Source organism: Apodemus sylvaticus, chromosome 22 (genome assembly GCF_947179515.1).
Source record: "Apodemus sylvaticus chromosome 22, mApoSyl1.1, whole genome shotgun sequence".
NCBI lineage: Eukaryota > Metazoa > Chordata > Mammalia > Rodentia > Muridae > Apodemus > Apodemus sylvaticus.
The window spans coordinates 21,922,086-21,949,921 of record NC_067493.1 but is presented as its reverse complement, the minus strand read 5'-3'; the positions used below and the strand labels follow the sequence as shown (position 1 = coordinate 21,949,921).

At 50.1% G+C, this 27,836-nt stretch overlaps 1 protein-coding gene across 13 annotated transcripts in view; it reads left to right on the top strand.

Moving 5' to 3' along the window:
- The window catches only part of Trrap (transformation/transcription domain associated protein), a 98,375-nt gene that overhangs the window by 63,828 nt on the left and 6,711 nt on the right, over positions 1 to 27,836 (top strand). For 5 of the 13 annotated variants that reach the window (XM_052168762.1, XM_052168764.1, XM_052168766.1 and 2 more), the window contains 20 exons: positions 141 to 262; positions 773 to 986; positions 2,492 to 2,671; positions 5,075 to 5,221; positions 6,675 to 6,794; positions 7,171 to 7,458; positions 7,575 to 7,712; positions 8,548 to 8,660; positions 9,837 to 9,972; positions 10,938 to 11,129; positions 13,373 to 13,601; positions 14,390 to 14,655; positions 15,031 to 15,131; positions 16,629 to 16,830; positions 17,596 to 17,760; positions 18,580 to 18,673; positions 19,689 to 19,888; positions 20,597 to 20,858; positions 24,894 to 25,119; positions 26,000 to 26,217. In XM_052168762.1, the coding sequence (XP_052024722.1) occupies positions 141 to 262; positions 773 to 986; positions 2,492 to 2,671; positions 5,075 to 5,221; positions 6,675 to 6,794; positions 7,171 to 7,458; positions 7,575 to 7,712; positions 8,548 to 8,660; positions 9,837 to 9,972; positions 10,938 to 11,129; positions 13,373 to 13,601; positions 14,390 to 14,655; positions 15,031 to 15,131; positions 16,629 to 16,830; positions 17,596 to 17,760; positions 18,580 to 18,673; positions 19,689 to 19,888; positions 20,597 to 20,858; positions 24,894 to 25,119; positions 26,000 to 26,217 (3,613 nt within the window). The remainder of the gene's footprint in view (positions 1 to 140; positions 263 to 772; positions 987 to 2,491; positions 2,672 to 5,074; positions 5,222 to 6,674; positions 6,795 to 7,170; positions 7,459 to 7,574; positions 7,713 to 8,547; positions 8,661 to 9,836; positions 9,973 to 10,937; positions 11,130 to 13,372; positions 13,602 to 14,389; positions 14,656 to 15,030; positions 15,132 to 16,628; positions 16,831 to 17,595; positions 17,761 to 18,579; positions 18,674 to 19,688; positions 19,889 to 20,596; positions 20,859 to 24,893; positions 25,120 to 25,999; positions 26,218 to 27,836) is intronic. The other 8 variants (XM_052168770.1, XM_052168772.1, XM_052168767.1 and 5 more) reach the window with 6 other exon arrangements.

The following is a 27,836-nucleotide window of genomic DNA, read 5'->3' as shown; positions in this document are numbered from 1 at the left end:
GCAATAAATAATAATGTTGTTGGTAAAGTAACAGGAGCATGGAGAGTGAGACAGGGCAAGTGGCTGTGAAAGTCTTTTGGATTTATGTTTTTTTCAAGTAGAAGTAATTGGCACTTTCTCTGGGGAAACCAATTTTGTAGACACCTACACTCCGGGAGAAGTCAATCCTGCTTGTGAAAATGATGACTTACATAGAGAAACGCTTCCCAGAAGACCTGGAACTAAATGCCCAGTTTTTGGACCTTGTTAACTACGTGTACAGGTAATTGAGCACTGGTCACTTTGCCTCCGGTCAGTGGTGTCCCTACTGGGTGAAGTGTGGCTTTCCTCCTCTCCCATCTACTTTTAGTACTCACTTTGTGTTAAGGTAACATACCTTCATGGCACTTCTTTGTCTTTAAGAGAGAGTGTGTGTGTGTGTGTGTGTGTGTGTGTGTGTACGCGCGCGCGCGAAGTATCCATGTGTGTGCATGCATGAAGTATCCATGGAGGCTAGAAGAGAGCATCAGATCTACTGGAACTGGAGTTGTGCAGGATTTGGAATCAAACCCAAGTCCTCTGGAAGTGTAGCTACTGGTCCCAACCATTGATCCATCTCTCTAGCACCCTTGATCGCATTTCTAAACGCTTGCAGAGATGCTGCTTTTGCCTTTGTGGCAGAAGCACACCCTTGGTGTTCCAGCGGAGTTGATGGGGAGGGGGGCTGGTGCAGGTCAGCTTGAACACTGACCGGGTGGTCACCTGGCTCTTCCCCTGCCTTCTCTCGTTACAGGGATGAGGCTCTCTCGGGCAGTGAGCTGACTGCCAAGCTTGAACCTGCCTTTCTCTCTGGACTGCGTTGTGCCCAGCCATTGATCAGGGCCAAGTTTTTTGAGGTTTTTGACAACTCTATGAAACGGCGTGTCTATGAGCGCCTGCTGTATGTCACCTGTTCCCAGAACTGGGAAGCCATGGGGAGCCATTTCTGGATCAAGCAGTGCATTGAGGTAGGGCACAAGCTCCTCTCTGTGCCTGGGAGAGCCTGGGGGCACAGAAGGCAGCCATAAGCTGGGAATTGATGGCTTTGCTGTTGTGATAAAGCCATGGCCATGGCAGCCTATGGAGGAAAGCATTCAGTTAGGCTTATGGTTCCCGTGCAGCCAGGGCATGGCAGGAGGAGCAGCTGAGCTCACACGGCTCAGACCCCAGTGCCCCAGTGCGTAGGGCACCACTGGGAGTGGCCAAAGCCTGTGGAAACCTGAAAGCCCATTACCAGTGACTCGCCTCCCAGCAAGGCCACGCCCTTTAATCCTTCCCAGACAGTTCCTCGGACAGGACAGGCACAGCATTCCCGCATGTGAGTGAGCTGAAGGGGGCTGCTCTCAGCAAAAGACTGCGTTCTTCACTCAGGGAAGGGTAGAAATACCCATGATGTACAGGGAAATATGCAAGTCCTTACTTTGCTAATTAGAGCCCTTTTCAGAAAGCTGCAAGAAACTCTTTACTGGGCAAAGATTCCTTTTTCTTCACATAGAAGCATCTTTAAATTCCATCTACCTAGAAAGTTGAATGGACACTTACTGTCATCTCATTAGTTGTGAAAGAGCTGGACCTGTACCTTGCTAACACTGTCGTTTTGGGTTCCTTAGTGTGAGGATTTGGGTGCTGGGGTGGGTAGCAGGCGGGTGGTGTGATCACTCCAGTCCAGCCTGCAGAGGGTGTGGTGGCTCCGTGAGAGGACTGTAGAGGAGGGGTGAGGATGGGGATGACGGGACAGACATAACTCCAGGACCAATGTTACTGTGGGTTTCAGACAACAGGCAGTGCTGCCTTGTCAGGGTGCTGGTGCTTGGGAGAGTCATAGCTCCTGACCTATGAATGAAACGAGGTTTCACCTTGGACACAACCGCGGCATTCTCTCTGATGTGAGGAAGGGAACTGTGTCCTGGCCCTCTGACAGCTGAGCTTGGCGTGGCTCCCTTTGGGAAGGATCAATTTTTTTCCCCTCTGTGTGTGGGAGCAGCAGAAGCAAGGGGCCCCGTGGTGACTGGGAGTGCTGAGAACACAAGGAGACGTCACAGGCAGTTAAAGGCTGATGTCACACCAGAAGACTTCGTGTCCTCTCTCCCTAAAAGTGTACACTGTTTCTCTGAGACTTCGAGGGGTTCAGGGAATGAGGGGAATAATGGGGCCAGCTGTGTAGAAAAAGATATATGAAAGGGTGGGTCTAAAGATGACCTAGGAGGCTCCTGGGCTGGGTCAGGGCTGTGCTGCAGGTCGTGAGAGGAAAGGAGAATAGAGGGAGTCTGCTGGACAGTGCCTCTGGGGCAGAGAAGAGGAGGCTGCAGTGCGGGTGGGGCTCTGTGACCTGAGGTGTGGACCTGGGTTGTCTATGTGAGCTGCGGCTCTGATGTCGGGGGGGGGGGGGGGGGGGGGGGGAGGCCTGGGTGTTCACACCCTCCCAGTACCAGGTGTTGGTGTTAACCTGATCTTTCCCCCATGGTCTCTGCAGCTCCTCCTGGCCGTATGCGAAAAGAGCACAGCTGTTGGTACCAGCTGCCAGGGAGCCATGCTCCCATCCATCACCAATGTCATCAACCTGGCCGACAGCCACGACCGAGCTGCCTTTGCCATGGTCACGCACGTCAAGCAGGAGCCTCGGGAAAGAGAGAACAGTGAGTCTAAAGAAGAGGTGAGGCTCTGGCTGCCCAGACAAAGTTGCCATTAGTTTTGAGTTGGCAAGAGCCAAGTCATCGGGACTTGTTTCTGCCCCACAGCTCAGTGTGGCCCCTTAGTTTTGACTTTCTTGCCATTAAAATCGGAAAGCATCTTATTTGGCATGCTCGTTTGGTGTTATTATTCTGAGCCAATTCTGCTTAAAACAGAGGAATTTATTTTGAGGTTTCCCCTCTGTTGTGATGCTGTACTTGGACTAGAAGTGATAACCATCATCCAGGAACCCAGGGTTGAGCCCCCCACAGCCTTGTGGGAGCCCTGTGTATAGTCACATGCCTGGATGGGTAATGTGGAGCCCGAAGAGCATCTGGAAAGCCTTGGCTGCCCCGCCCCACCCCACCCACCCAGCCTTCAGAGCTCGGAGCTCGCTGGCACTCCTTAGGCTGCTGGCTTGGGAAGTGCAACCTGGAGTGGGTGTGGGTTTTAGAGGGAAGTCGTTTAGCAACTGGAAAAGCACTTCCTTTGCTGTAAAAGGGTGGGTGAGTTGGGTGCTGGGGCTCTAGCTTAGTTGGTAGAGCACTTGTCTAGCAGGTGTAGAGTCTCTGGGCTTGATCCCTAGGACAATTAAGGAAGAAGTTGTTAATCAGGTCATCTGTGATGTCTTTCTGTAATATTCTGAGTGACATCAGTAGCCATCCTTAGTGACTCCGCCAGGGCAGCGTAGTGGGTAGTACAGTTGACCTGTTGGCCTTCAGGGATTGTTGGCTTTCCTGATTTCCTTGTTGGCTGTGACTTCTAGAAACTTGAGAGTAGGGAACACTAACTCGGGCATGTCCTATACGGTGACTCAGCAGCACTGATGTGACGGAGCACGGCCGCTGGCGGCCATGCTGCTTCTCAGAACAAATGATACACTTCTGGCTCCTGAAGTTTGCAGTTTATTTTGCTTCCTATAATTCAAACACAAATGATCATTCTTCCACAGTTGTTTAAGAAAAAGATGTAGTTGGGTGCAGGGAGGGTCATGAGGGGTAGATGGGAGCCAGAGTACCATGGTGTACAGACAGAAGTGCCAAGATGAAACATTCCGCATGCTAGCTAAACGCAAGCTCCGCGAAAGTAATGTTTGTTTGCCTGAAGTCATTGTTTGCTCACTGAGGCCTGGTCCTGGGAGCTTCTGTCTTCCTTGCAATCAATCGCATCTAGACCTAGAATGTTTTCAGCCTCTGAGACTTGTTGCTGAATAAGCTCACTATTTTGTTCTTTCTGAGCTCTGGCTGGCTGATTTAACTCAGTTGTTCTGACTCAAACTCCTCTCCAGGCTGACTGATTCAATCTGGCTTCTGTCAGCTTCTCCTGAATTGCTGCTTCTCCTCAAACTAACTGGCAATCTAGTCTAATCCTCTGGCTCCTTCTCATTCTCTGGCTCATTCTGTCTTCACCTGTGTCTAGCTTGTTCTCTCGGCACCCTGTCTCTCTATATCTGCCTCCTCCCTCTCACTCTGCACCCTCTGTCTAAAGTAGCTTCCATCTCCCCTGTTCTTGTGGGAGTTGGGCGCATTGTATTCTGTCAGATCTTTCTCTGATTTGTCACTTTGTCACTCAAGTAGCTAACACTTTCAAACCTGGGGCTTCCTTCTATAGACTAACTTTACCTTCATTGTTGGGAATTAGAGGTCTCTAATGAGGGCGTGTCGAGTCCAGCCAGGGCCATTAACGGTGTGTGATGATGATGATGCTGAGCCACACCCCAACCAGATGCAGGGTTTCCGGTAAACAACACAATACCGAGGTTCACAGTATAATCAAATACCCTGCAACAGTTCTGGGCTGGGTGAGCTGGCTTTCGTTTATGGATTTTAATTGAAGAGTATGTAAATAAAGCAGTAGTCTTCATCTAAAATGCTTATGCATATATTTATATCACATTTTGGTTATTTCTGCATTTTGAAAATTCAGGGTTTTTTGTTTTGTTGTTGTTGTTTATTTGTTTTGGATCTGAGACCACAGATTTTAAAGTCTGAATGCTCTAATAAACCCCCCGAATTTGAGCTTCATGTGGGTGCCTAAGAAGTTTAGCATTTGAAGCCTGTTACATTTGGTGGCTTTATGGTTAGATAGAGGTGATCAACCCATGCGCTGGGAAAAGCTTCTAGAAAACTAAGAAAATAACTTATGCACGTGTTAGAAATGGAGAGGTGGAGACCTGGTCCTCAAAGAGGACCCTCCGTGCTCAGGCCCCAGCCTCGGCCTAGTCTCAGCAACTGTGAGTGGCTCTCAGTCACGCAGGTGCCCGTTCCCCATAGATTCACATGTATACATAATTAAAATCTTTGAAAAGTAGCCAGTGGGCCATAGGAACTGTGTTAGTTGGGTTCTTATGAACTCTGTGACCTGCATTTCTTTGTGTTTTGTTCAGGACGTAGAGATTGATATTGAGCTGGCTCCTGGTGACCAGACCAGCACACCCAAAACCAAAGAGCTTTCTGAGAAGGACATTGGAAACCAGCTGCACATGCTTACCAACAGACATGACAAATTTCTTGACACACTCCGGGAAGTGAAGGTCTGTGAACAAATTTGGAAGTAAATTCTTCTGCCCACAATTTTTTTTTTTTTTTTAATTTCAAAACTGGGTCTTTCCACACCAGTATTAGTTCTCCTCCTACCAGTTTTCCTTCCCACCCCAGTTGAAACCTTATAGTTTCTGGCTCTGGTTCTGGCAGAGTCTGGAGCCAACATTTAATAAGAAAGCAGGTATAGGGCTCTGTAAAGAAAATAGACAAATTGGTGTCTCCAGTACTTAATGTCCTGTGGAAGCAGTAAAAAACACTTTGGTCTTTTTGTTATTGTTGTTTTAAGATTTATTTAGTTTATGTATATGAGTACATTGTTGCTATCTTAAGGCACACCAGAAGAGGGTATTAGATCCCACTACCAATGGTTGTGAGCCACCATATGGTTTCTAGGAATTGCACTCTGGACCTCTGGAAGAGCAGTCAGTGCTCTTAACTGCTGAGCCATCTCTCCAGCCCTAAAAAACACTTAGTAATGGCAGTGATGAACAGTAACTCTGGGTTATTGATCAAGGCCCTCAGATCAGGAGGTGTATGTAGAAAAGTACAAGCACAGGCTGGCTCTATCGGGAGAGCCTCCCGCATGCATGCTGCTGGCAGTCTCCTCCCGCATGCATCCCGCATGCATCCCGCATGCATGCTGCTGGCAGTCTCCTCAGGTAGGAGCTGCGGTTTCCACAGACACTGATAACCATGGGTGTGGCATTATTGCATTTGGACACTCTGATCAGTTAAGGCTTTGTGCACTGTCTTAGTTTGGGATTTATGGCTGTGAAGAGACACCATGACCAAGGCAATTCTTTAAAAGGTAAACATTTAGTTGATATTTATAGCTTTAGCAGTTTAGTCCATCCTCGTCATAGCAGGAAGCTTGGCAGCATGCTGGCGGGCCTGGTGCTGGAGAAGTCGTGCGAGGTCTACACCTTGATTTGAAGGCAATCAACATATCAGTGAGACCTCAAAGCTTGCCTCCACAGTTAAACACCCTCCAATGAGGCCATGCCTACTCCAAGGCCACGCCTCCTCATAGTGCCACTCCCCATGTTCTAGGCATTCAAACACGTGAATGAGCCTGTGGAGGCCAAACCTGTTCAAACCACCACATGCACCCAGTCACTTTTGGGGAGTATCACACAGTGCTGTTTGTGTCAGGGCCTAGGAAGAAGAAAAATCAATTACTCCTCAGTAATTTCTGTATTACATTTTCTTGGGAACCAAGCTGGATTTCTGTTAAGTCAGGCTCTGAACTTGTATGTGAGTGGCTGCTGCTGTCCTGGTGAGTGTAGAGTACTGAGGGACTGGAGTCAGCATCCTCCTGTACCGTCTTGCATGCTGCTAGAAAGGAGGGTTGTGGGGCTGACTGCACAGCGGACTCGGTGTCCTTGGAGTCGGGGGTGCAGGCGGCATGGCCTGCTATTTGAGCTCCACTTCCTCTGCCCACAGACTGGGGCGCTGCTCAGTGCCTTTGTTCAGCTCTGCCACATTTCTACAACGTTGGCCGAGAAGACCTGGGTCCAGCTTTTCCCGAGGCTGTGGAAAATCCTCTCTGACAGACAGCAGCATGTGAGTTGAATCTTAAAAACCTGTTTTAGGAGAATGCAGTTTTAGCCTTTGGTAAATAACCCAGAATGAACACAGTTCTAAGTTTCAGAGCATGATAAGACTGCTGGTTCTCACCCAAGGAGCAATTATCATGGCGCTGCAGGTGATGAGGGGAGAGAGAGGCCAGTCTTCTTACTTGTGTCTGAGACAGGGTCTTCAGTACATACCCCAGATTGGCCACAGCTCATCTCATAGCTCAGACTGGCTTTAAATTTGCCATCCTCCTGCCTTGACCTCCAAAGTGCTGGGTGGAATTGCAGGTGTGAAGTAGCAGTCCTGGGTTCAAGCTTGCCAGGTTTTGAATGAAGACCTGAAACAGCTCCGTCTCTGGTTCTAGGCTCTGGCGGGGGAGATCAGCCCCTTCCTGTGCAGCGGCAGTCATCAGGTGCAGCGAGACTGTCAGCCCAGCGCACTGAACTGCTTTGTGGAAGCCATGTCTCAGTGCGTCCCACCAATCCCCATGCGGCCCTGTGTGCTGAAGTACCTGGGAAAGACTCACAACCTCTGGTTCCGTTCCACGTTGATGCTGGAGCACCAGGCTTTTGAGAAGGGGCTGAGTCTGCCCATCAAACCAAAGCAGACAACTGAGTTTTATGAGCAGGAGAGCATAACTCCGCCTCAGCAGGTGACTGCCCTCAACAGCTTTGAATAGTCTTCCCAGAGCGTTAAATCACGGCTCCAGGGACTTGTTGATTAGGTATGTGATTGACCCAAGCACTCAGAAACAGTGATTTCTTTCAGGAGATACTGGATTCCCTTGCTGAACTTTACTCTCTGTTACAAGAAGAGGACATGTGGGCTGGCCTGTGGCAGAAGCGATGCAAGTTCTCGGAGACTGCCACCGCCATTGCTTATGAGCAGCACGGCTTCTTTGAGCAGGTGATGGCCTGTAGCGATGCCTCCCTCTGGGTGATGGCTGGTGGCTCTCACTTCTAGGTGATGTCCCATGAGATGGTACACCATGGGATGCACCATGCTTAAGTTTCAATGAGTTTACACTTGGGGAGATTGCTGACTCATTGAGTGATATCATTTGTTAAAGTTCTTGACTGAAACCCAGAACTCGAGCAGGCTCAGTAAGCCTCCTGTACCCCAGCCACAAAGTGTTATCTTCTCATGAAGATCCTTTCAAGTCTTGCCTTACATGGTTTAAAACTTAAATCTTGTGTGTAGGGTGTGCACATATATGAGCATGTATGACGTGGCACGCATATGGAGGTCTGGGCAGCTTTATGTAATCGTTTCTCTCCTTCCACCTTTACCTGGGCTTAGGGCTCAAACTCAGGCTCTGAAGCCTTTCCCTGCTGAGACGTCTTTACCTCAGTCTTCTAGCATGAGAGACAGATATGGACACTCGTACCTGCCAGCCCTGGCTCTTTTGGAGACAGTTGCGTAGATACAGTCAGTGCTTGGATGTCAGTCTTCAGCCTCATGTTTCCTGTGGGACACAGGCACTGAGTACAGTGTGACTCTGGGTCCCGCGGAGGACTTTGGGGCCCAGAGCTGGGCACGTTTGCATGTGCTGTGGCCCTCCACCTTTGTGAGGGCTGTGCTCTCCTCTGCTCTCTCTACAAGGTGAGCTATGGGTGTCAGGTAGCCTTGGATGAGAAGGAAATACTGGTTCCTAGGTTCGTGTCTAGCGTGCCCCAGACAGATGAGAGAATACAAGGAAAACTGTTCCCCAGTAGTCTGATGACACCATTAACCTCTTCAGGCCCAAGAATCCTATGAAAAGGCAATGGACAAAGCTAAAAAGGAGCACGAGCGCAGTAACGCCTCTCCCGCCATGTTTCCTGAGTACCAGCTCTGGGAGGACCACTGGGTTAGGTGAGTCGGCCCCAAAGGGCTTGCTGCGGCTTTTTGATACACTTTTTAAAATATTCAAATAACATCTATTTATTTGTGTGTGTCTCAGGCTTGGTGGCACGCATCTTACCATGTAGACATCTTACTGGCCCCGCAAACACCAGGGGTTTGGTTTGGTTAGTTTTTGGTTTGGTTTGGTTTTTCGAGACAGGGTTTCTCTGTGTAACCTTGGCTGTCCTAGAAATGGCTCTGTTGACCAGGTTGGCCTTGAACTCACAGAAGTCCGTTTGCCTCTGTGCGCCGAGATCATCTAGCCAAATACCAGTTTTTAAAATGAAGCATTCTAACACAATGCAGTTCAGAGATGCACACTGACTTGGCATGAGTGTGCGGAAGAATACTAACAAGGGAGCACTGAGGTCTTTGAGTTTCATTAGGAGGCTTCTTTATCTTAGGCCAGAAAGCTGTCCGGGCAGTAAAGCACTGCATTCATAACACAGTGAGCTGAGGTGTTGCTGGCATCACTCACGAATAGCTCGTGGCACAGGGGCATCCTGAAAGTGGACACAGGCTAGTGTGAAGTGTGTAGCTGGCTGTGGCAAGTGCTGGCAGAAGTGTCTTGGGTTCATGTGCGCTTGATTCTAAGCTAGTGGGTGCTTGCTGTATATCGAGAACCCTTTAGTTGCCGGCCGCTATCAGATTCAGTTGTGTGAAGTTTATGGGCGTGGTGGCACATACCTTTAATCCCAGCACACTAGGGACAGAAACAGGCAGATCTTGAGTTTGAGACCAGTGTGGTCTGCATAGTGAGACCCAGTCAGGGGTTTAATAATTTATTATGAATGATTAAAGAGCCAGAGGAACTTGTCTGTGGATTCCTCCTGAGTGTTTTTGAAAGGGTTGGTTGCTACAAAATCTGAGAAATGCATTAAATGAGTCATGTAATTAAATGTGCTGTCGATGAAATGAATCAATCCTGCCTCCTTTCAGGTCCTAGAGCTCTGCTGTGTTGTGGTCCCGGGGCGGGTGGTGGGTGGGCAGTCAGGCTTGCTTCCTGGAGGAAGTCCTGTTGTCTCGCAGCAGTCTGCCCTCCAGTACTCTCTTCTTCTGTGACGCTGTCTTAGAACCCTTCTTTGCCTCTCAGCCTGTCAGTGTGTTGTCCTGATTGAGCTTTTGCTCCTAATCCCGGTCTCCTAGGTGCTCCAAGGAGCTGAACCAGTGGGAAGCCTTGACTGAATTCGGCCAGTCTAAAGGCCACATAAATCCTTACCTCGTCCTGGAGTGTGCATGGAGGGTGTCCAACTGGACTGCCATGAAGGAGGCCCTGGTGCAGGTAAGACACACACACACACACACACACACACAGTGCTCACCTACAAACAAACTTACTCAAATATAGGAACCATCTCAGTGACAACATGGTGTGTGAGTGTGTGTGTGTGTACTTGTACACATGTATTATGTATACAGTAGTGTAGTGCCTGCAGAGGCCAGAAGAGGGCATTAGATCTCCTAGAGCTGGTTACAGGTGTGTACAGGCAAGCTGTCTGTTGTAGATGTTAAAACAAAACTTGGGTTCTGTGCAAGAGCAGCAAGTGCTCCTGCCCTGCTAAGCCAGTGGTTCTCAGGCTATGAGTTGTGACCTCTTGGAGTCAAACAACCCTTTCCCCAAATGGTGGGTCACCTAAGACCATTGGAAAGTACAGCTATGTTCATTACAATTCATAACAGTAGCACGATTACAGTTAAGAAGTGGCAAGGAAAATAGTTTGAAGGTTTGGGGTTGGTGCATGAGGAGCTATATAGTAAAGGTCTCAGCATCAGGAAGATTGAGAAGCACTGCCCCAAGCCATCTCTAGCCTGTCATTCAGCTGTACCTGAAAATGAGTTTAGGTATAGAGACCTTAACCTCTGATGACAAAAGTAGTCCATGAAGAGATTTGGAAGAATTAAATTGATGTAGTTGGTAGATTTAGTTGGAAGAATCATCAGGACTAACACCAAAGACTGGACCCAGAGCAGCCCAGGCCACCCTGGTTTGCTGTTATCTGAAAAGCCATTGGTGGGACAGGCTCCTGGCGTGTGTGATGTTCAGTGTGAGTGAGTTGTGTAAAATGACTTGATCCTGAGGGGTCTAAGCATATGGTGCCGTGACAGGGGTCCAGTCTCTCTTCTCTGTGGGAGCAGCGTAAACTCCTGGCCTCTCTGCTGAAAGTCAGCTCTCATATCACTGCTTTGTATAATTGGCCACAGTAGGGAGGGAGCCGTCAGCACTTTGCCTGTCACCTCTCACTCCAGGTGGAGGTCAGCTGTCCGAAGGAGATGGCCTGGAAGGTTAACATGTACCGCGGGTACCTGGCCATCTGCCATCCCGAGGAGCAGCAGCTGAGCTTCATTGAGCGCCTGGTGGAGATGGCCAGCAGCCTGGCCATCCGTGAGTGGCGCCGGCTGCCCCACGTGGTGTCTCATGTGCATACACCTCTTCTGCAGGTAGGTACTGCCCCTCCCCCCAGCTCCGCCTAGAGTCCTTACAGCCTCAGAGCAGCTGAGGGCCGGGGATGAGCAGAGTGGTAAGGGAAGTTCTGCCCTGGTCTCGGCCTTTCCCCGGGGAAGTCATCCTTAGAAAGTACATATAATGCTCTTACGTCAGAGCATTAGGAGACAAACTGGGTGACTTTGCATTTTGTATTTCAGGGTCTGAAACATTATCACAAGTGATTTTGATTTTACCATACCAATGTGGGAGGGGTCCTGTCCAGCCTTGAAAGACTCACGTCTTGCTTGTGTCCTGGTGTCCACCCTGGGCATCAGCAGCAGTGTCTCTGGCAGTTTGAATGAGTACTGTTGGCACTAAACTAATATGTAGGGTTTGCTGTGGTGTGTATGACTGTGTTTTATACAGCACTGTGTGGGCTACAGTGTGAACCATCTGTGGCAGTTTATTTGGGCTCACTTCCTAGAGGTATAAAGGTCGCATGACAGCATCTGTGGCAGGCTTCTAGACGGGACATCAGACAGAATGTGTGTGTTGTGGAGAAGTCCTTTTTGTTTTTTACAGAGCTACTAGTATTTAATCTGGGTTCTTCCTGCTGCTGGTCCAGTCCTGAGTATCTCTTAAAACCCTGTAGTTGCTTTAAGGAGACTGAATCCCAGTGAGTTCTGGGAGCAGGGATTCAGGGCATAGCAGTGCAGCCTCTCAGAACCACACGGACTTAGGGAGCTGAACTCTAGTGACCAGTGTCATGTTGACATTTTGGTGCTTTTCTATGTGCCTCTTACCTCTGCTTTTTTTGAAAGTCCCCTAAAATGACCCATGTGTGTCATTTTACACACATGTGAGTGTCTGATTTTAGGTGACTGAAACATTCTCAATTTTTTAGTTATGAGCAGACTTTCCTTTGCAGTGTAGGAGAGGGTCGCTGCTGCTGTGACTGATAGATTTCCAGGGATTTCTCACTTCTTTTGATTCCTTACATGTAGACAGACAAGACACACACACGATGCATGCACACAAATTGAATCCAGGGCCTTCATAGCAGCCCCCTCTTGTGACTACTGAGAAACTATCTTTGCCTGGAAATGGTTAATGGTTGCACTTTTGAGTTATTTGATAAAGTACCAGCCATGAGTGACAGTTAACTGTAAAAACATAGGAATTACTGTGCAGTTAGACATTCAAAACATGGAGTGTATACTGCAGCATGTCACCGTATCCTGATGTCTGAATGTCTGGGAATGAGAATGAAAAGCAGTCTGTCTCACTGCTGTGCTCATGGTTTATAATCCAGCTATGTGTTAGGAGTCTGGGTATGGCCAAGTCTTACAGCATTTAAAGAGATGATTACTAGGGCTGGAGAGAGAGCGCATTGGTTAAGAGGACTGACTACTATTCCACAGGGCCCAGGTTCAGTTCCCAGCACTCACAGGATGGCTCACAACCATGTGCAATAGCAGTTGTAGGGGACCCAACACCAATAATTGCTTCCACACAGCTAAGAAATTTTGTTATTGTTATTGTTGTTGGGTTTTTGTTCCCCCCAAGACAGGGTTTTTCTGCATAGCTTGACTCTCCTGGAACTCACTCTGTAGACCAGGCTGGCTTTCCTCAGACTCAGGGATTGTAGTGCTGGGATAAACGGTGTGTGCCCAGGCCCGGCTGGGGCTTTTTTGTTTTTGCTTTGTTTTGTTTGTTTGTCTGTTTCCTGAGACAGGGTCTCACTCTGGAGCCTGGTTGGCCTCGAACCCAGGTTGACCTTACACTCATACTTCAAGCTCTTCCTGCCTCTTCCTCCCTCGCAAGTGCTCACAGCACCACATGCAGTGTCACGTTCTTACGTGTACGTGAAAGTCAGAGGGTAGCTCCTTTCACCATGTCTCAGGTCAGTTCAAGCCCGCGGTCTTTGAGTCAGCTCCTGTACCACAGATCTGTCTCGCCAGCCCCCAACTAAGGGATCTTAGTGAAAGCCCAGGCCACACCCATAAGAGTGCTTTCTGGAAGCCTTTCACTGCGTTGGGCTGTTCTGTTTTGTGTTTGTGTGTGCATCTTGGCCCAGACTCACGAGGTCAGAGGACAACTTTGCAGAATCAGTTCTCTCCTTCCACCTTTTGAGTTCTGGGGATCAGACTCAAACCTGGGTTGTTAGGGTGGCGGCAGTGCCCTTCCCTGTAGAGGCCTCAGCCCCGCCCCGCCCCGCCCCGCCCCAGCTGTGGACTCTTTCCTGCTCTGCCCCTAGGCTGCCCAGCAGATCATCGAGCTTCAGGAAGCTGCCCAGATAAATGCAGGCCTGCAGCCGACCAACCTGGGCAGGAACAACAGCCTCCACGACATGAAGACGGTGGTGAAGACCTGGAGGAACCGGCTGCCCATTGTGTCTGACGACTTGTCCCACTGGAGCAGTGTCTTCATGTGGCGGCAGCACCATTACCAGGGTAAACCGACCTGGTCCGGCATGCACTCATCATGTAATTCCCGACGCCCTGCTCTGCTGGTCTCATGTCGTTTGGTTTTTGTTTTTTGGTTTGGTTTAGTTTGGTTTGGTTTGGTTTTTTCCCATATTTTGAGGTAATGGTGGTAATGGCGAGGGCAGAGTTGAACCTGGGAAGGTTTTGTGCTCTGTGTCCCATCCACTTGATACATCATCTACTTAGCCAGGGGTCCTGCTGCACCTCGAGTGCAGGCCAGCACCACTGAGTGACGGCGCTCTTCTCACAGCCCCCGCCTCGGACACACCTGTCGCTGGTGGCATTGTGTCTGTCCCTGGGTTTCCTGCCCTAAACCCACTAAGCATCCCTTGAGGGACATCGTTGTGATTCGGTGACCAACACACTTAATATGTACTCTGCTTTCTCATTTCCTGCTTTCTTTCTTTTTTTTTTTTTTTCTTTTTGGAGACAGGATCTCATACATCCCAAGCTGGCCTTGTTTATGTCTGAGGGCTGAGGATAACCCTGAACTTGTGATCCTTCCTCCTCAGTCTCCTGAGTACTGGGGCTGGAGGCATGCTTTGCAGTGCCCCATCTTTGTTGTGTTAGGGAACAAACCCGGGGTTTTTGTGAAATGTTAGACAAGTCTTCACCAAGTAAGCCACATTCCTGGTTGTAGTCTGAGATGCAGGATACAGGGACAACGGAAGGGTATCCTGTTCTCATGAGCCATGTTCCGTGTGGTCTTCATTCTTTCTCTAAGCCTGATTGTGGCACGCTCGGGAAAGCATGTGGTGCGCCTGACAGCTAATTCCTTTATTCTATAGCTATTGTAACTGCATATGAAAATAGCTCTCACCATGACCCAAGTTCCAACAACGCCATGCTTGGAGTTCACGCCTCAGCCTCGGCCATCATCCAGTACGGGAAAATTGCCCGGAAGCAAGGTCTGGTTAATGTGGCGCTGGATATCCTGAGCCGTATCCACACCATCCCCACCGTTCCCATCGTGGATTGCTTCCAGAAGATCCGACAGCAAGTGAAATGCTACCTCCAGCTGGCAGGAGTGATGGGCAAGAACGAGTGCATGCAGGTAGGGTTCTGGACAGGCGCTGCGGCGGCGCTCGCGGGCCAGGCAGACAGGAAGGAAGATGAGACGGTTCCAAACACAGCCTAAGCAAGGAAAGGAAACTGTTGAGTCTAACACCTGCATCTGGGCTCGCTGTCCTACCACGTGCTTAGCTCATCTGTACCCGCTGTCCTACCATGTTCCTAGCTAGTGTTTAAGGAAGAGAAAACCATTATAAAAGAGGAGGTAAGGTTGATCCTGGCCGTGCCTGCGCCCAGAGGACCATGGGAAAGAGAGAGAAGCTGGCTGGGCATGGCTTTCAGACAGAGGGGCTTTGTAAAAAGAAATGAGTTGCAGAGAAACTTTAAGAGCCTTTGTCTTCTCTTCATTTCTGAACAGGGCCTTGAAGTCATTGAGTCTACAAACCTAAAATACTTCACAAAGGAGATGACAGCTGAGTTCTACGCCCTGAAGGGCATGTTCCTGGCTCAGATCAACAAGTACGTGTAAACGGTGGGAACAAGTACTGTGGGAACGGACGGACGGACGGCACAGGTCCCACAGCTGCTCCTCAAGGGTTTCAAGCCAGAAACACATGGTTTCCTGGTGATTGGTGAGGCGCTCAGCATGGTGCCCTGTGCAGAGGGGAGCTAGCAGCAGAGCCACGTGCAGCCCTGCACACCTGCTGGGGGAGAGCAAGCGATGTGACCACAGACCTGTCCCTCAGCCTGTCTGAGGAGTACAGGTGTCTCTTTTTGTGCGTTCTGTTGTTTTAGCTGGCCTTGTTATAGTACCCAGTCAAGACTGAAGTTCCTTGCCTCAGTCATCCCATTGGACCCCCTAGACAGATATAAGTGCCACACCCCAGCCTGACAAGCCTGTCATCCCCAACTGGGCCAAATCCATCCAGGATCCAGTTTGAAACATGAAGTTGTATTGAGCCCCACCCATGTCTTGTTAAACAGCTCTTAGTTGTTCATGGCTTCCCTGTGCTTCTGGAGTTGGCTGCTAGTTTTGATTGGGGATGGAGGCTTTATATTCATAAAGGACATAGGCCTAGGTTTTCTTGATTTTCTCACACATCAGTAGTGTGGTAGGAAGATGGTATCTGCTATCACTGTCACGGACAGTGTGACCAAGTGGCAGTAGCACAGAAAACATTAGGGCTGAGTGGCTCTGGGTCCCAGAGATTTGCTCCTTGGTCTAAATCAGTGGTTCTCAACCACTGTGGGTCTTGCCCCTTGGTTGGGGGGGTGGGTCAAACAACCCTTTCACAGGGTTTGTGTATCAGATATTTATATTACAGTTCATAACAGAAGCAAAATTACAGTTAGGAAGTAATGAGAAAACAGTTTTGTCATTGAGAGCCCTCATAGCATGAGGAACTGAATTCAAGGTTGTAGCATTAGGAAGGTTGAGAATTACTGGTCTAAAAAGACCTGAGCAATCAGGCACTTGTTCCAGGGTGTGTATAGCAGCTCTTGTCACTAGGCAGAGTGTGGGAATAGCATCGGTGTTGAGTGAACACCTCTGCATATACAGTGGAATCGTGGAGCTGCAGAACATGTGCTTCAGTGCCTCAGAAATACTGTACTGGGCGCAGTCTGATAGAGAAGATTGCAGGGTGTATAGCTTATTTACAAGAAATATGTCAAATACGTCAGTCTCCAGAGATGGGAAGCAGATTGGTGGCCAGGGATGTGGCAGTGCCAGGAATCAGAGTGACTGCATAGGAAAAGCCACATGGTGGTTCCATGAATGTGTTAACTAGAACTCAGATGTTCAGTTTGGTCAGTTGGATGTTACAAGGTTTGAAATAGGCCCTGACAGTGTGGCTCAGGCTGACCTGTGGCTTGCTGTGTGTTCTAGGCTACCTTTGACTTTGAAGTCTCCCTGCTTGCCTCAGCCTCCCTAGTCCAGGCACATGCCACCACCAGTTGAAATCCTCTCTGAAGCGGGGTGGTGGCATGTGCCGTGTGTGTTTTGGTTCCACACAGATCTGAAGAGGCCAACAAAGCATTCTCAGCAGCCGTGCAGATGCACGATGTGCTGGTGAAGGCCTGGGCCATGTGGGGGGACTACCTGGAGAGCATCTTCGTGAAGGAGCGGCAGCTGCACCTAGGTGTGTCTGCCATCACCTGCTACCTGCACGCTTGCCGGCATCAGAATGAGAGCAAGTCCAGGAAGTACTTGGCCAAGGTGAGCCTGGGCGACTGCGCTTCGTCATGGAGCTGCGGGTGGCCTGGGGCCTGGCTTGAGCTCCAGCTCCGAAGCCTGTTTTCTGCCCTTGCACCCTTCCCATCCCTACAGTGACCTTCTTCACAGCTAAAGCTCAGGAAGCAGAGGCCTGGACATCCTGGGGCCTCAGCCTTTCCTTTCAAGTGTCTTGTGCTCTGGGGTCACACCCTGAGCAAGCCTTCTAGGCCAGAGGGGACTGAAATCCAACCCACTTCCGTGCTCTCTGCAGAGGCTCAGCACAGCCAGAGTCAGTGTTTGCAGCAGACATCTGAATAAACTCTGCTGGGGGCTCCAGATCCCTGGCTGAGCATGAGTCGGGGGTGTACACTAGCGTCCGTGCTCACTAAGCCAGTGCCAACCCTGCCGTCGGTGGCAGTGCCACGCTCATTCACTTGATGGTCACAGGCTTCCGGAGGCCCAGCTCCCGACAGGGAAGGATGCTGGCACCAGCATGTAGTCTGTTCTGTGTGGGTAAAACCATAACAAGCAGGTTTCCTACCCATCGTCTGTATAATTGGTGCCGGTCTCCAGGGTGGATCGGCTAGTGACTGCCCTTTAGGTTAAAGGAAGACTAGGTTCAGATTGTAGCCTTTCTTCAGCTTAACGGCTGCTCGTTAGCTTTGTTTTGACTCTCCCTCATGGGCGATAACAGCACTTCATTTAAGGTTGGGACCTCCTTTGAGGCTCTCAGAATTTCACATAACTAAAACTTGTCCTCTGCCTTAGGTGCTGTGGCTTCTGAGTTTCGATGATGACAAAAACACGCTGGCAGACGCTGTGGACAAGTACTGCATCGGCGTGCCCCCCATCCAGTGGCTGGCGTGGATCCCGCAGCTGCTCACCTGCCTGGTGGGCTCAGAGGGCAAGCTGCTGTTAAACCTCATCAGCCAGGTGGGCAGTGTCGGGGCTGCTGGCCTCCAAAGAGGAGGAGGAGACAGGGTGCACCGCTGCTCCTCCCGAGTGAGCAGCCACCAGCTATGCCCAGCGGGCCAGGCAGGACCTCTCTAGTTGGTTCTGTCCTCATGGGATTGTCCTGGGATTCCTGGAGAAGACCGTTTTTGCTTGAGAGCACGTGAGCGAGACCCAAGTTTGACCTAGAGCTGAGCTGCCAGGTTACTGTCTCAGGCTGTCCTGTGTTATCGTCCATGCAGCGTCTGCACACACAAGCAGGTGTTCTGTGGCACATCTGGAAAGGTTTGAATGACAGGGTGTCCTCTTGGTCACAAGCTAGAAAAGTAGAGCTGGCGCCTGCCACCTTGCCTACGTGTTTCTGTGACTTGTGTGTTTGCATGGCCTAGAAGCCGCTGTTGTGGACTTGCCTTTAGTCGGAGTCACTCATAACCTGACATGGCTGGTGCACAGTCCCGTGACTAATGGGCACACAGGGAACCTCTTCGGTTAAGATCCAGGGTCAGTGTTTCTTGCTTTCCTCAGATTTACTGAAGAGAATGGAGTATGGTATCTGCCCTGAATGGTTGGTTGCCAGGTAGAATTCATGAGATGCACGTGTTCAGTGGGGTTTTAAACAAGCTATTTCCTCTGCTAGTCATCAACTTTATATATTATATCAATTGCTTGGTGTTGGCCTCTTCAACCCAAATGCACAACAAAAGCCCATTCATGCTTGCATACAGTTGCTCTGCCTACAAACTATCCACCATGCAGAACTATCCCGTGGAACGGTGCAGTTGACTCCGTGCCATCTCCCAGCAGGTTGGACGAGTGTATCCCCAGGCTGTCTACTTCCCCATCCGGACTCTGTACCTGACCCTGAAGATTGAGCAGAGGGAGCGCTACAAGAGTGGTATGTTGTGGCTGGGCTGGCTGGCAGGGTCTCAGAGGGCTCATGGGGGTACCCCAGGTCCACCACCATGACAGGCACACCCCTGTCCACAGCTCCCCTCCTGCAGGTACTCAGTCTTCTCAGTCAGGAACAGAGGACCAAGACTAACAGATGAATAGAGTTTGAGGCAGGGGAATAGGTGTTCATGGGGACAACTTAGTGGAGATAGAGTGAAGTCTGTGAGGTCTTTCTCTTTTGTGTAACAACCAGGATGTCAGTGTGCTGTGGACCTGATGAGAGCAGTCTTGAGCTATCAGCAGTCTGGTCTCTAGCCAATCCTAAGAACAAAGACCAGACTTTGAGTCTCCCTTGACCAGACTTAATGAGCAAAGGGCTGACGCCATGGTATGGGGACTCGGTGAGCATGGTGCTTCGTAGCCAGTCAGTTTTCTCACGTGGCACCAGAGCCTCTGCCAGGGAGAAGGATCAAGTGGGATGCCGGGGGCACAGTGCATGTCAACTCTCTGGCTTGGTCATTTGGAAATTAAGATTATTAAGTTCCTGACTAAATATAGTGATCTCAAACCAGAAAGGTGGCATGCAGTGTTCTGTAGCAGTGACTGTTTTTCAAAAATGTCATTTTGCAAGGGGGGTTGGCCTTCCTGGATAAAGTATTTAGACCAGTTTTTTAGATTCTTTGAGCTTTGTAGCAAGGAATGTATTGGGAGATGGTGCAGGGCTCAGGAGCCGTGGCACTCACCTGCACACTCCTGGGTGGTAGGCAATCTGCCGGCGCGCACACTAGCTTCTCCCTGGATCTCCTGTATTCAGGGCAGAACTAACTCTGCTCTCCGTTCCTCAGTCAAGCAGGACGGTTGTTCTTAGAACCAGGGCATCTTTACCCTGTCCCTGGGGAGGAAAGGTCTTGTCCTCCCTGGCAGGAACCGGCATTCTTGTGACCAGTGGGTCCTGTAATGTGCTGAGGTGGCATCGCTGGGTCTCGCGCTGACATTGGCGTTGTGTGTGTTGCTCTCAGATTCTGGACAGCAGCAGCCCAGTTCAGTGGGTAACCAGTCCCATTCTGCATCAGATCCAGGGCCCATAAGAGCGACAGCGCCCATGTGGCGCTGCAGCCGAATCATGCACATGCAGAGGGAGCTGCACCCCACCCTCCTGTCTTCCCTGGAAGGCATCGTCGACCAGATGGTCTGGTTCAGAGAGAACTGGCATGAAGAGGTAGGTGGCCCTGATTCTGCAGCCGCTGCCTCCCGTGGACAGAATGGATGGTACCAGACGTGTCTGTACACATCAGACTGGGGTGTCTGGTCAGCACAGTTCTTTACAGTTGGTGTAACGGTGAGCCAGGTAACTGGTTGTTCTCCGGGCGCCACTAGAGCTTCAGGTCATTGAAAAACATAAGGGCTAAGGTTGTAGCTCAGTAGGTAGAGTCTGCCAGCGATACACAAAGCCCTGAGTTTCATCACAGCACCTCAGAAGCCATAGTGGTCTAATCCTGCAGGCCAGCCTGTGTTCCATGTGATATGAGAAGGAAATGGAGTTAAGCTTCTTTGCTACCATACACACTTCCATGGCTTCTGTTACTTTCTGTCTGGCTGCTGGTGGCTACAGTGTAAGGGACAAGCTGTGGCTGTGGCTGTGGCTGTGGCAGTGTGTGGGTTACAACTCTAAGCCTTGTCTCCATTCTGCTATCTCCTTATGGGTGGTCACTTGAGCTGGGGATAAACTACAACTCCCTTTCCTGCCAGTGGTGTGTCCTGCAGGGCCCTGGGCCAGTTCCTTGAGGCTGAGAGAGTTTGTGGGTAGCACTGGGTACCTGCCGAGTGTTGGTAAAGGCAGAGGCAGAACGGCCTGTGGTGAGTAGGCCTTACACAGCCTGGGCTGCCTCGCTGCTCTTTGACTGATGGTCTTTGTCTCTTCTGCTAGGTGCTCAGGCAACTCCAGCAGGGCCTGGCAAAATGTTACTCTGTGGCCTTTGAAAAGAGCGGTGCTGTATCGGATGCCAAGATCACTCCTCACACTCTTAATTTTGTCAAGAAGCTGGTGAGCACTTTCGGGGTAGGCCTGGAGAATGTGTCCAACGTCTCAACCATGTTCTCCAGCGCAGCCTCTGAGTCCCTGGCCCGCAGGGCACAAGCCACAGCCCAGGACCCTGTCTTCCAGAAGCTGAAGGGCCAGTTCACCACAGGTGAGTCTCACAGGGCGCACACTGCATAGACTTTCTTTTTTAAGAAGGTTTATTTATTATGTACAGTGTTCTGCCTACACATCAGAAGGGGGCGCCAAGATCTCATTACAGATGATTGTGAGCCACCATGTGGTTCTGGGAATTAAACTCAGGACCTCTGGAAACCTGAGCCATCTCTCCAGCCCATAAATCTTTTTTTTTTTTTTTTTTTTTGGTTTTTGGATTTGGTTTTTTGCGAGACAGGGTTTCTCTGTATACCCTGGCTGTCCTGGAACTCACTCTGTAGACCAGGCTGGCCTTGAACTCAGAAATTCACCTGCCTTTGCCTCCCAGAGTGCTGGGATTACAGACATGCGCATGCGCAACCACCGCCCGGCTTAATATATTTTTTTAAGATTTATTTATTTTATGTATGTGAGTACATTGTTTTCTTCAGACACACCAGGAGAGGGCATCAGATCCTATTACAGATGGTTGTGAGCCACCATGTGGTTGCTGGGAATTGAACTCAGGACCTCTGGAAGTCAGTGTTTTTAACCGCTGAGCCATCTCTCCAGCTAGACTTTCTTAAAACATATCCTCAGGCCAGATGTGGCATGCACTTTGGATCCCAGCACTCAGGAGGCAGAGGCAGGCAGATCTCTGTAAGCTCCAGGACAGCCTGATCTACATATCAAGTTATAGTGAGACCCTGTCTCAGTACTCAAACATAAGGAAGCCATGACTGTCAGTATCTGACTTCCTATCTTATTTTCCACTGAAGGGCTAGAGTTTGACCTTCAGAGATCGGGCTCAGAAAAGGAAAGGTTTTCAGCCCAAGCCCTTGCCTCCCTTGCTTGGTTTTGGGGAAAGTTTAAAGTTGAAGTGAAGAATTGTAAAAGGTTAAAGTACAGGCCTCAAAGCAACAAGTGGGGTACAAGCTTCCGGAGGCAGGATGGTGGGGGCTGTCTCCATCCCCATCACTTGCCTGTGGACCAGGTGAAGTACTCCACAGGCCCCTTCCTGCCTCATCTGAGGAAGCCTCGCATGTGTGTTTGTGGGACACAGCGCCTCCTAATCACAGCTTACCCCAAACTGATCTCCTTAACTGTCTGAGTGTTCTGTACGCACAGGAACACGATTTGACTCAGTTTCTCAAAATCAAGTGAAACAATTTTGCTTTCCATTTTGAGACATCCTTTATTCAGAGATTGTGTGTGTGTGTGTGTGTGTGTGTGTGTGTGTGTGTATATACACTGAAACCATAGGGGCATGTGGTACATTTCTCTCTTTCTGTCTCTGTCATGCTGGCTAAGTACTCAATTAGTACATACCCCCGAGACCCTAAAACGACAGTAATTTTTAAAGCCTTACTGTTTTGTTTTTTAAACATTTATTTATTTATTATATGTAAATACACTGTAGCTATCTTCAGACACTCCAGAAGAGGGCGTCAGATATTGTTAAGGATGGTTGTGAGCCACCATGTGGTTGCTGGGATTTGAACTCAGGACCTTCGGAAGAGCAGTCAGTGCTCTTAACTGCTGAGCCATCTCTCCAGTCCCCAAGCCTCACTGTTCTTAAAGGATACAATTAAAACCCTGTATTGTGTGTGTGCCTATAGTAGATACCTGTTAATTATGCAAGATGCTTTATGGTTTCAACTTCAGCCTACCATGACGAGCAGGTATGACCCTGTCACCTCTCCAGGTGGTCAGGGAACACTTGGGCTCCTGGTGTGAACTATAAGGTGCTTTAGGGTAACACAGCCTGCCTTAGCTTAGGTAGCATCCATGGATGTGCATGTGAGCCTGTAGCCCCGCACTTGGCGCGGTCTATTCACACACAGAGACATCACACATCTACAGATAGATAGAAATAATAAGAAAAAGAATTAGCACTCTACCAGGGAGCTGTTAGCTCCTGCTAGCTAAGAGGTCTGCAGTGCCACACCCTGTTGAAGACAGAGCTTGTGAGATGAGCGGCTTTTACCGTCACAGATCACGTAGACACTGAGGATCGCTCCACTTTTATCTGAAGCCTCAGTGCCTTTATCCGAAATGTCGGAGTCTTCCATCACATGTAGTCTGAAAGAGATTCTGACATAGACTGAAGCAGTTGTGTGGGTCCGTGTTCTGCCTTGCAGCTGGGGTGTGTGGACACTGCTCAGGCAGACAAAACGCAGGGGCCTAGGCTGCTTCCCATCCTCGCTACCGTAGCTTCCGGAATGCTGACACCCACTCCGGAGGCAGAAGGCAGCTTAGGATGGGGCCACCAGCCTGGGTGAGAAACGGTGCAGGCAGGGGCCAAGGCTGGGGTTCCCAAACTACTGGGCACCCAGACGCTGATGCTGATGTCCAGGAGTTGGGAACGGGCCCTGAGGGCGGGCGCTGAGCCTAAGGCTGGGGAATCCAGGTTAGTGAAGGGTGAGTGTCTGGAGCTCAGAGAGGCCTCCAAGGAGGCTGCCCCCACAGGGGAGGTTCTTGATGAGAGGGACAGTCCTTGCTTGTCCAGACTGTTTGGTGGAAAATGGATGTATGCAGCTTATTCAGAGTGGACCAGAGGTCGAATACCTTCTGTAGAAGGGAATGTCGGGAGAGGGAGGCTCATTGGCTAAGTAAGCCCTTAGGGCGACCCCTCTAGATACCTCACCAGCATGGAGAACTCTGGGCCCCATGCTGCGTGACCAGTTGCCATGGTCTTTTTCGTAGGATGTGGTGGCGGAAACCATTCTCGATTGTGAGATTTGCCATGGCTCCTTAATCTGCTCAACCTTACCACTTTCCTGTTTGGTGACACAGTTCCACTTGACCCACACTGGATCTCAGTGTATAAGTTACAAAACCAAAAATTCAAAAAGAAGTTAAAATCACAAGTTTTCTTCAGCTCACAGCCAGAGTTGACCAAGAATACTGTGGGCTTTTGCCACAAGGCTGCTTCTCAGGTGTTGCAGGAAATATTAAAAAAGATCACCTTGCAAACTCTCCACATGGGCTCTGTGGAGTGGTTCGGTTCACTCTCCTGACCCGGCAGGCCCCGTCCGCTCTGGTGTCAGCACTGGCGCTTAGGACACTATTGTCCTGGCAGGGTCCCGAGAGATCCTCTTGCTTCCACGCAAGTCACCGCCGGCTCTCAATACCCAAATCACCTGATAGAACATGACTCTCAATGCTTAGTCGATTAGATTTATGTAAATAAACATCTTATCTCAATATTCCTAACCTTATGAAACACAGAAAAATGTCTAGAGCCATTGTTCATCAACTCCTGCCGCAAACTGTCTCTCATGCCCTGCCGTGTGCCGGCCTGCTCTCTCTGCAACTCTTAGCTCCGCCCCCTTCTTTCCTGTCCAATCACAGACCCTCTCTGCACTCATGCAGCTGGACAGGAAAGTTCCCGGAACACTCTGGAAGCTGTGTGTATGTGATGACCCTGTCTCCACTGGCAGGCCTAAAGAGAAGGGCCAGCGCTGAGCGTTCCCTTGCAGCAAGGTGTGTGTGAATACTCCGCTAATCCACATAGCAGAAAGCACACAGCTTCTCTTCAGGAGGTAGAGGAGAGGAGAATTGAGTCATTCAGCCCGACTGAGCAACGGACGGGAGTCCTGGTGCACACGTCATCTGGGATGAGCCTCGGACAGCACATGACGTGGTGCTGAGGAATGGACCCAGGACCTGTGTGAGCTAGGCAGACATTACCACTGGGCTACATCTCCAGCCTCATGTGGAACTCAGTGACCGGTCATAAACTAGTTCACCGATAGAGTATGCTTATGTCAGTCATCATGTAAAAAGTCCAATAGCAAACAAGATAGATGTCATTACAAGAAAGAGCAAACGTGAACTAACCAGAAACAGACTGCGCCCATTGCAGTGAAGCTCATGTGGGGGCTGTTAAGTGGGACAGCCAGAGTGTACTGTCCCTTAACCCTGTCCTCAGCCCTGTCCCTGGAAGGAGCCCAGGACCTCCTGTGTGCTCGCCAGGCCCTGTGGCCAGCCCGGCTGTGTTAGACTCAGCCCCTGCAGCCTGCTTTAACCGTGTTTATTTTACCTGCAGATTTCGACTTCAGTGTCCCCGGATCCATGAAGCTTCACAATCTGATCTCTAAATTGAAAAAGTGGATCAAAATCCTCGAGGCTAAGACCAAGCAGCTTCCCAAATTCTTCCTCATAGAAGAAAAATGTCGGTTCTTGAGCAACTTCTCAGCTCAGACAGCTGAGGTGGAGATCCCTGGCGAGTTTTTGATGCCTAAGCCAACACATTACTATATCAAGATTGCTCGGTGAGTGCGCAGGGCCTACCAATGCAGAGGGCTTTGCGCTGGCCTCGGGCGCTGCCTCTGTGGTTCTTCGGTGTGAGGTATACAGCTCTGTTGCTGGTTTCTTCTGGGACCTGACCTGACTGTAGGATTCATGTCCTAAGAGAAGAGAAGGCCAGGTTTATTTGAGAATCACTGTCGAACTTGACAAGCTGAACTGTGCCACCTGTTTATTAAACTCTTTGGTATTTTTGAGACAGGGTTTCTCTGTGTAGCACTGGCTGTCCTGGAACTCACGCTGTAGACCAGGCTGGCCTCGAACTCTGAAATCTGCCTGCCTCTGCCTCCCAAATGCTGGGATTAAAGACGTGTGCCACCACTGCCTGACTTGTTTATTAACCTCTTAACGTGCAGTATTAAAAGCATAACTAGACTCAGGTGTGGTGGCGCCCGTCTGTAAGTCCTGGACTTGGGATGCTAAGGCAGGAAGATGGTTCTGAGTTAGAGCTGCTCTGGGTTCTACAGCAAGTATTAGGCCAGGCAGGTCCAGTAAGACCCTCCGCAGAACATCCGAAAAGGGGCCAGCAAATGGCTTAGTGAGCACAGGAGCCTGCCACCCAGCCTGGTGATCCAAGCTTGATCCCTGGAATCTACTCTGACTGCGTTAGTACACTGTATGCGAATGAAGAAGAAATGTAATTGGGAAAAGGCCAGAGGGAGTAAATGAGATGAGTGGGACCAGAGAGGGCAGTCGTGGGGTAATTCACTACGTAGAATGCCGTGTGATGAACCTGTCTGTCTGTCTGTCTGTCTGTCTGTCTGTCTGCCTGTCTACACCAGTTCTTAAGGTTGTTCTCCCCAGCAAAGTGCCTGCCTCACACCTTCCTCCCTGTCGTTCCTGTAGCTTTATGCCCCGAGTGGAGATTGTGCAGAAGCACAACACGGCAGCCCGCAGGCTGTACATCCGAGGGCACAACGGCAAGATCTACCCGTACCTCGTCATGAACGATGCCTGCCTCACGGAGTCCCGCAGGGAGGAGCGGGTGCTGCAGCTGCTCCGCCTGCTGAACCCGTGCCTAGAGAAGAGGAAGGAGACCACCAAGAGGCACCTGTTCTTCACAGGTACGGGAGCCTTCATGCCACCCTCCGATGGGAAGCTGTAAGGAGCAGCAGCCGCATGCCCTGTCCCCACTGGTCACTCACTGTGGGGTAAGAGCTCACACTCAGGCTCTTGCCCCTGTGATCAGCTCGGCATAGTCTTCTTGTTTGGGGGCTGTAGCATTGTGTGGGTGGACAGTAAGCAGGGTTACAGGTAGTACTGAGGACTCTCAAGTTGGGAGCCTCCTGCACTGCCTGTGCTCCAGTCCTATATAAGCATTCTTCTGTCAGCAAAGCTGTAATCAGTCCCCCCACCATCCCCCCACCTTGAGACACTTTCTCTGGCCTGGACCTCACTATGCAAGCATAGGGCTGACCTCAAGCTCAGAGATGGTGCTGCCTCTGCCTCCCGAGTGCTGGGGTGAAAAGGCAGCCGCCCTGCCTGGCTTAGGCTGGCTCCTTTTGAGAGAGGCACATGACCCTGGAGTTCTACTACCTCCAGAGCAGCAGCTTCAGGGGCTGGAGAAGGTGGTCAGTAAAGGAGACCACATGCTGCTCTTGCAGGACCCACATTACCACCTGTCACTCCAGTTCCAGAGGACAGGACTCCCTCTTGTGGCCTCTGTGGGCAACAGCACTCACCTGGACACATGGATACAATGTATACACACACTTAACTATAAAAATAAGGCTCTGGAGAGCTCAGCATTTAAAAGTGCTGGCCGCTCTTCCAGAGGACTGGGCTTGTTTCCCAGCATGCACATGCTCGCTCACAGCCATTGGTAACACTCCTCTGTCTCATGGTGCACATAGATACATTTAGGCAAAACACACACACAGAGAGAGAGAGAGAGAGAGAGAGAGAGAGAGAGAGAGAGAGAGAGAGAGAGAGAGAGAGTGTCTTTAAAATAAAAATGAATCTGTAGGTTTTGGAAGGTGTTCTCTCTCTCTCTTTTTTTTTTTTTTTACATATTTTTTGGCTTTTTGAGAGAGGGTTCACTGTGTAGTCCTGGCTGTCCTGAGCTCACTATGTAGGCCAGGCTGGCCTCAAACTCAAGAGCTCCACCTGCCTCTGTGTCCCTAGTGCTGAGACTAAAGACATACACCATCATGCCTAGATGTGTATTCCAAAATGATTTCAAAAAGAAATCTGAAGAAATTTGTCATGTGTCAAAAAACTGTGTGCCCTGTAACGTGCATGTACCATGGTCCCAGCTACTTCCCGCCACTGGGTGGTGGTCCGTAACGAGTCACCGTGTTAGCTTGGAATCATGGGACTTTGTGGTGGATGGAAGCCAACAGCTGCGGTTCAGCTGGAGCCTCCTTAGATCACTCTGCTTGTTAGCAGCGTGAGCAGCTGTGATGGACCCCGCTGGCACTGCCCGTCAGGTCCTGTCAGGCTCCGTCGGCTCTCTCCAGCTGACGTCAGCAGAAGCTCTTTATTCCTTAAGATGGCATCTCTGTCATTCAGCTCGTTTAACCGGAGAACTGCCCCATGGGGGTAAAGAGCCTGAAGTGCCAGCCAGTCAGGGACTGACAGCTGGCATCACAAGCAGCTGTGGCGTGGAGGTGACAGGTGGCTCCCTACTGGGTGACTTCCAACTAGTGCTCAGGAGTTTGGCCATGACAAATGCAATCCCAAG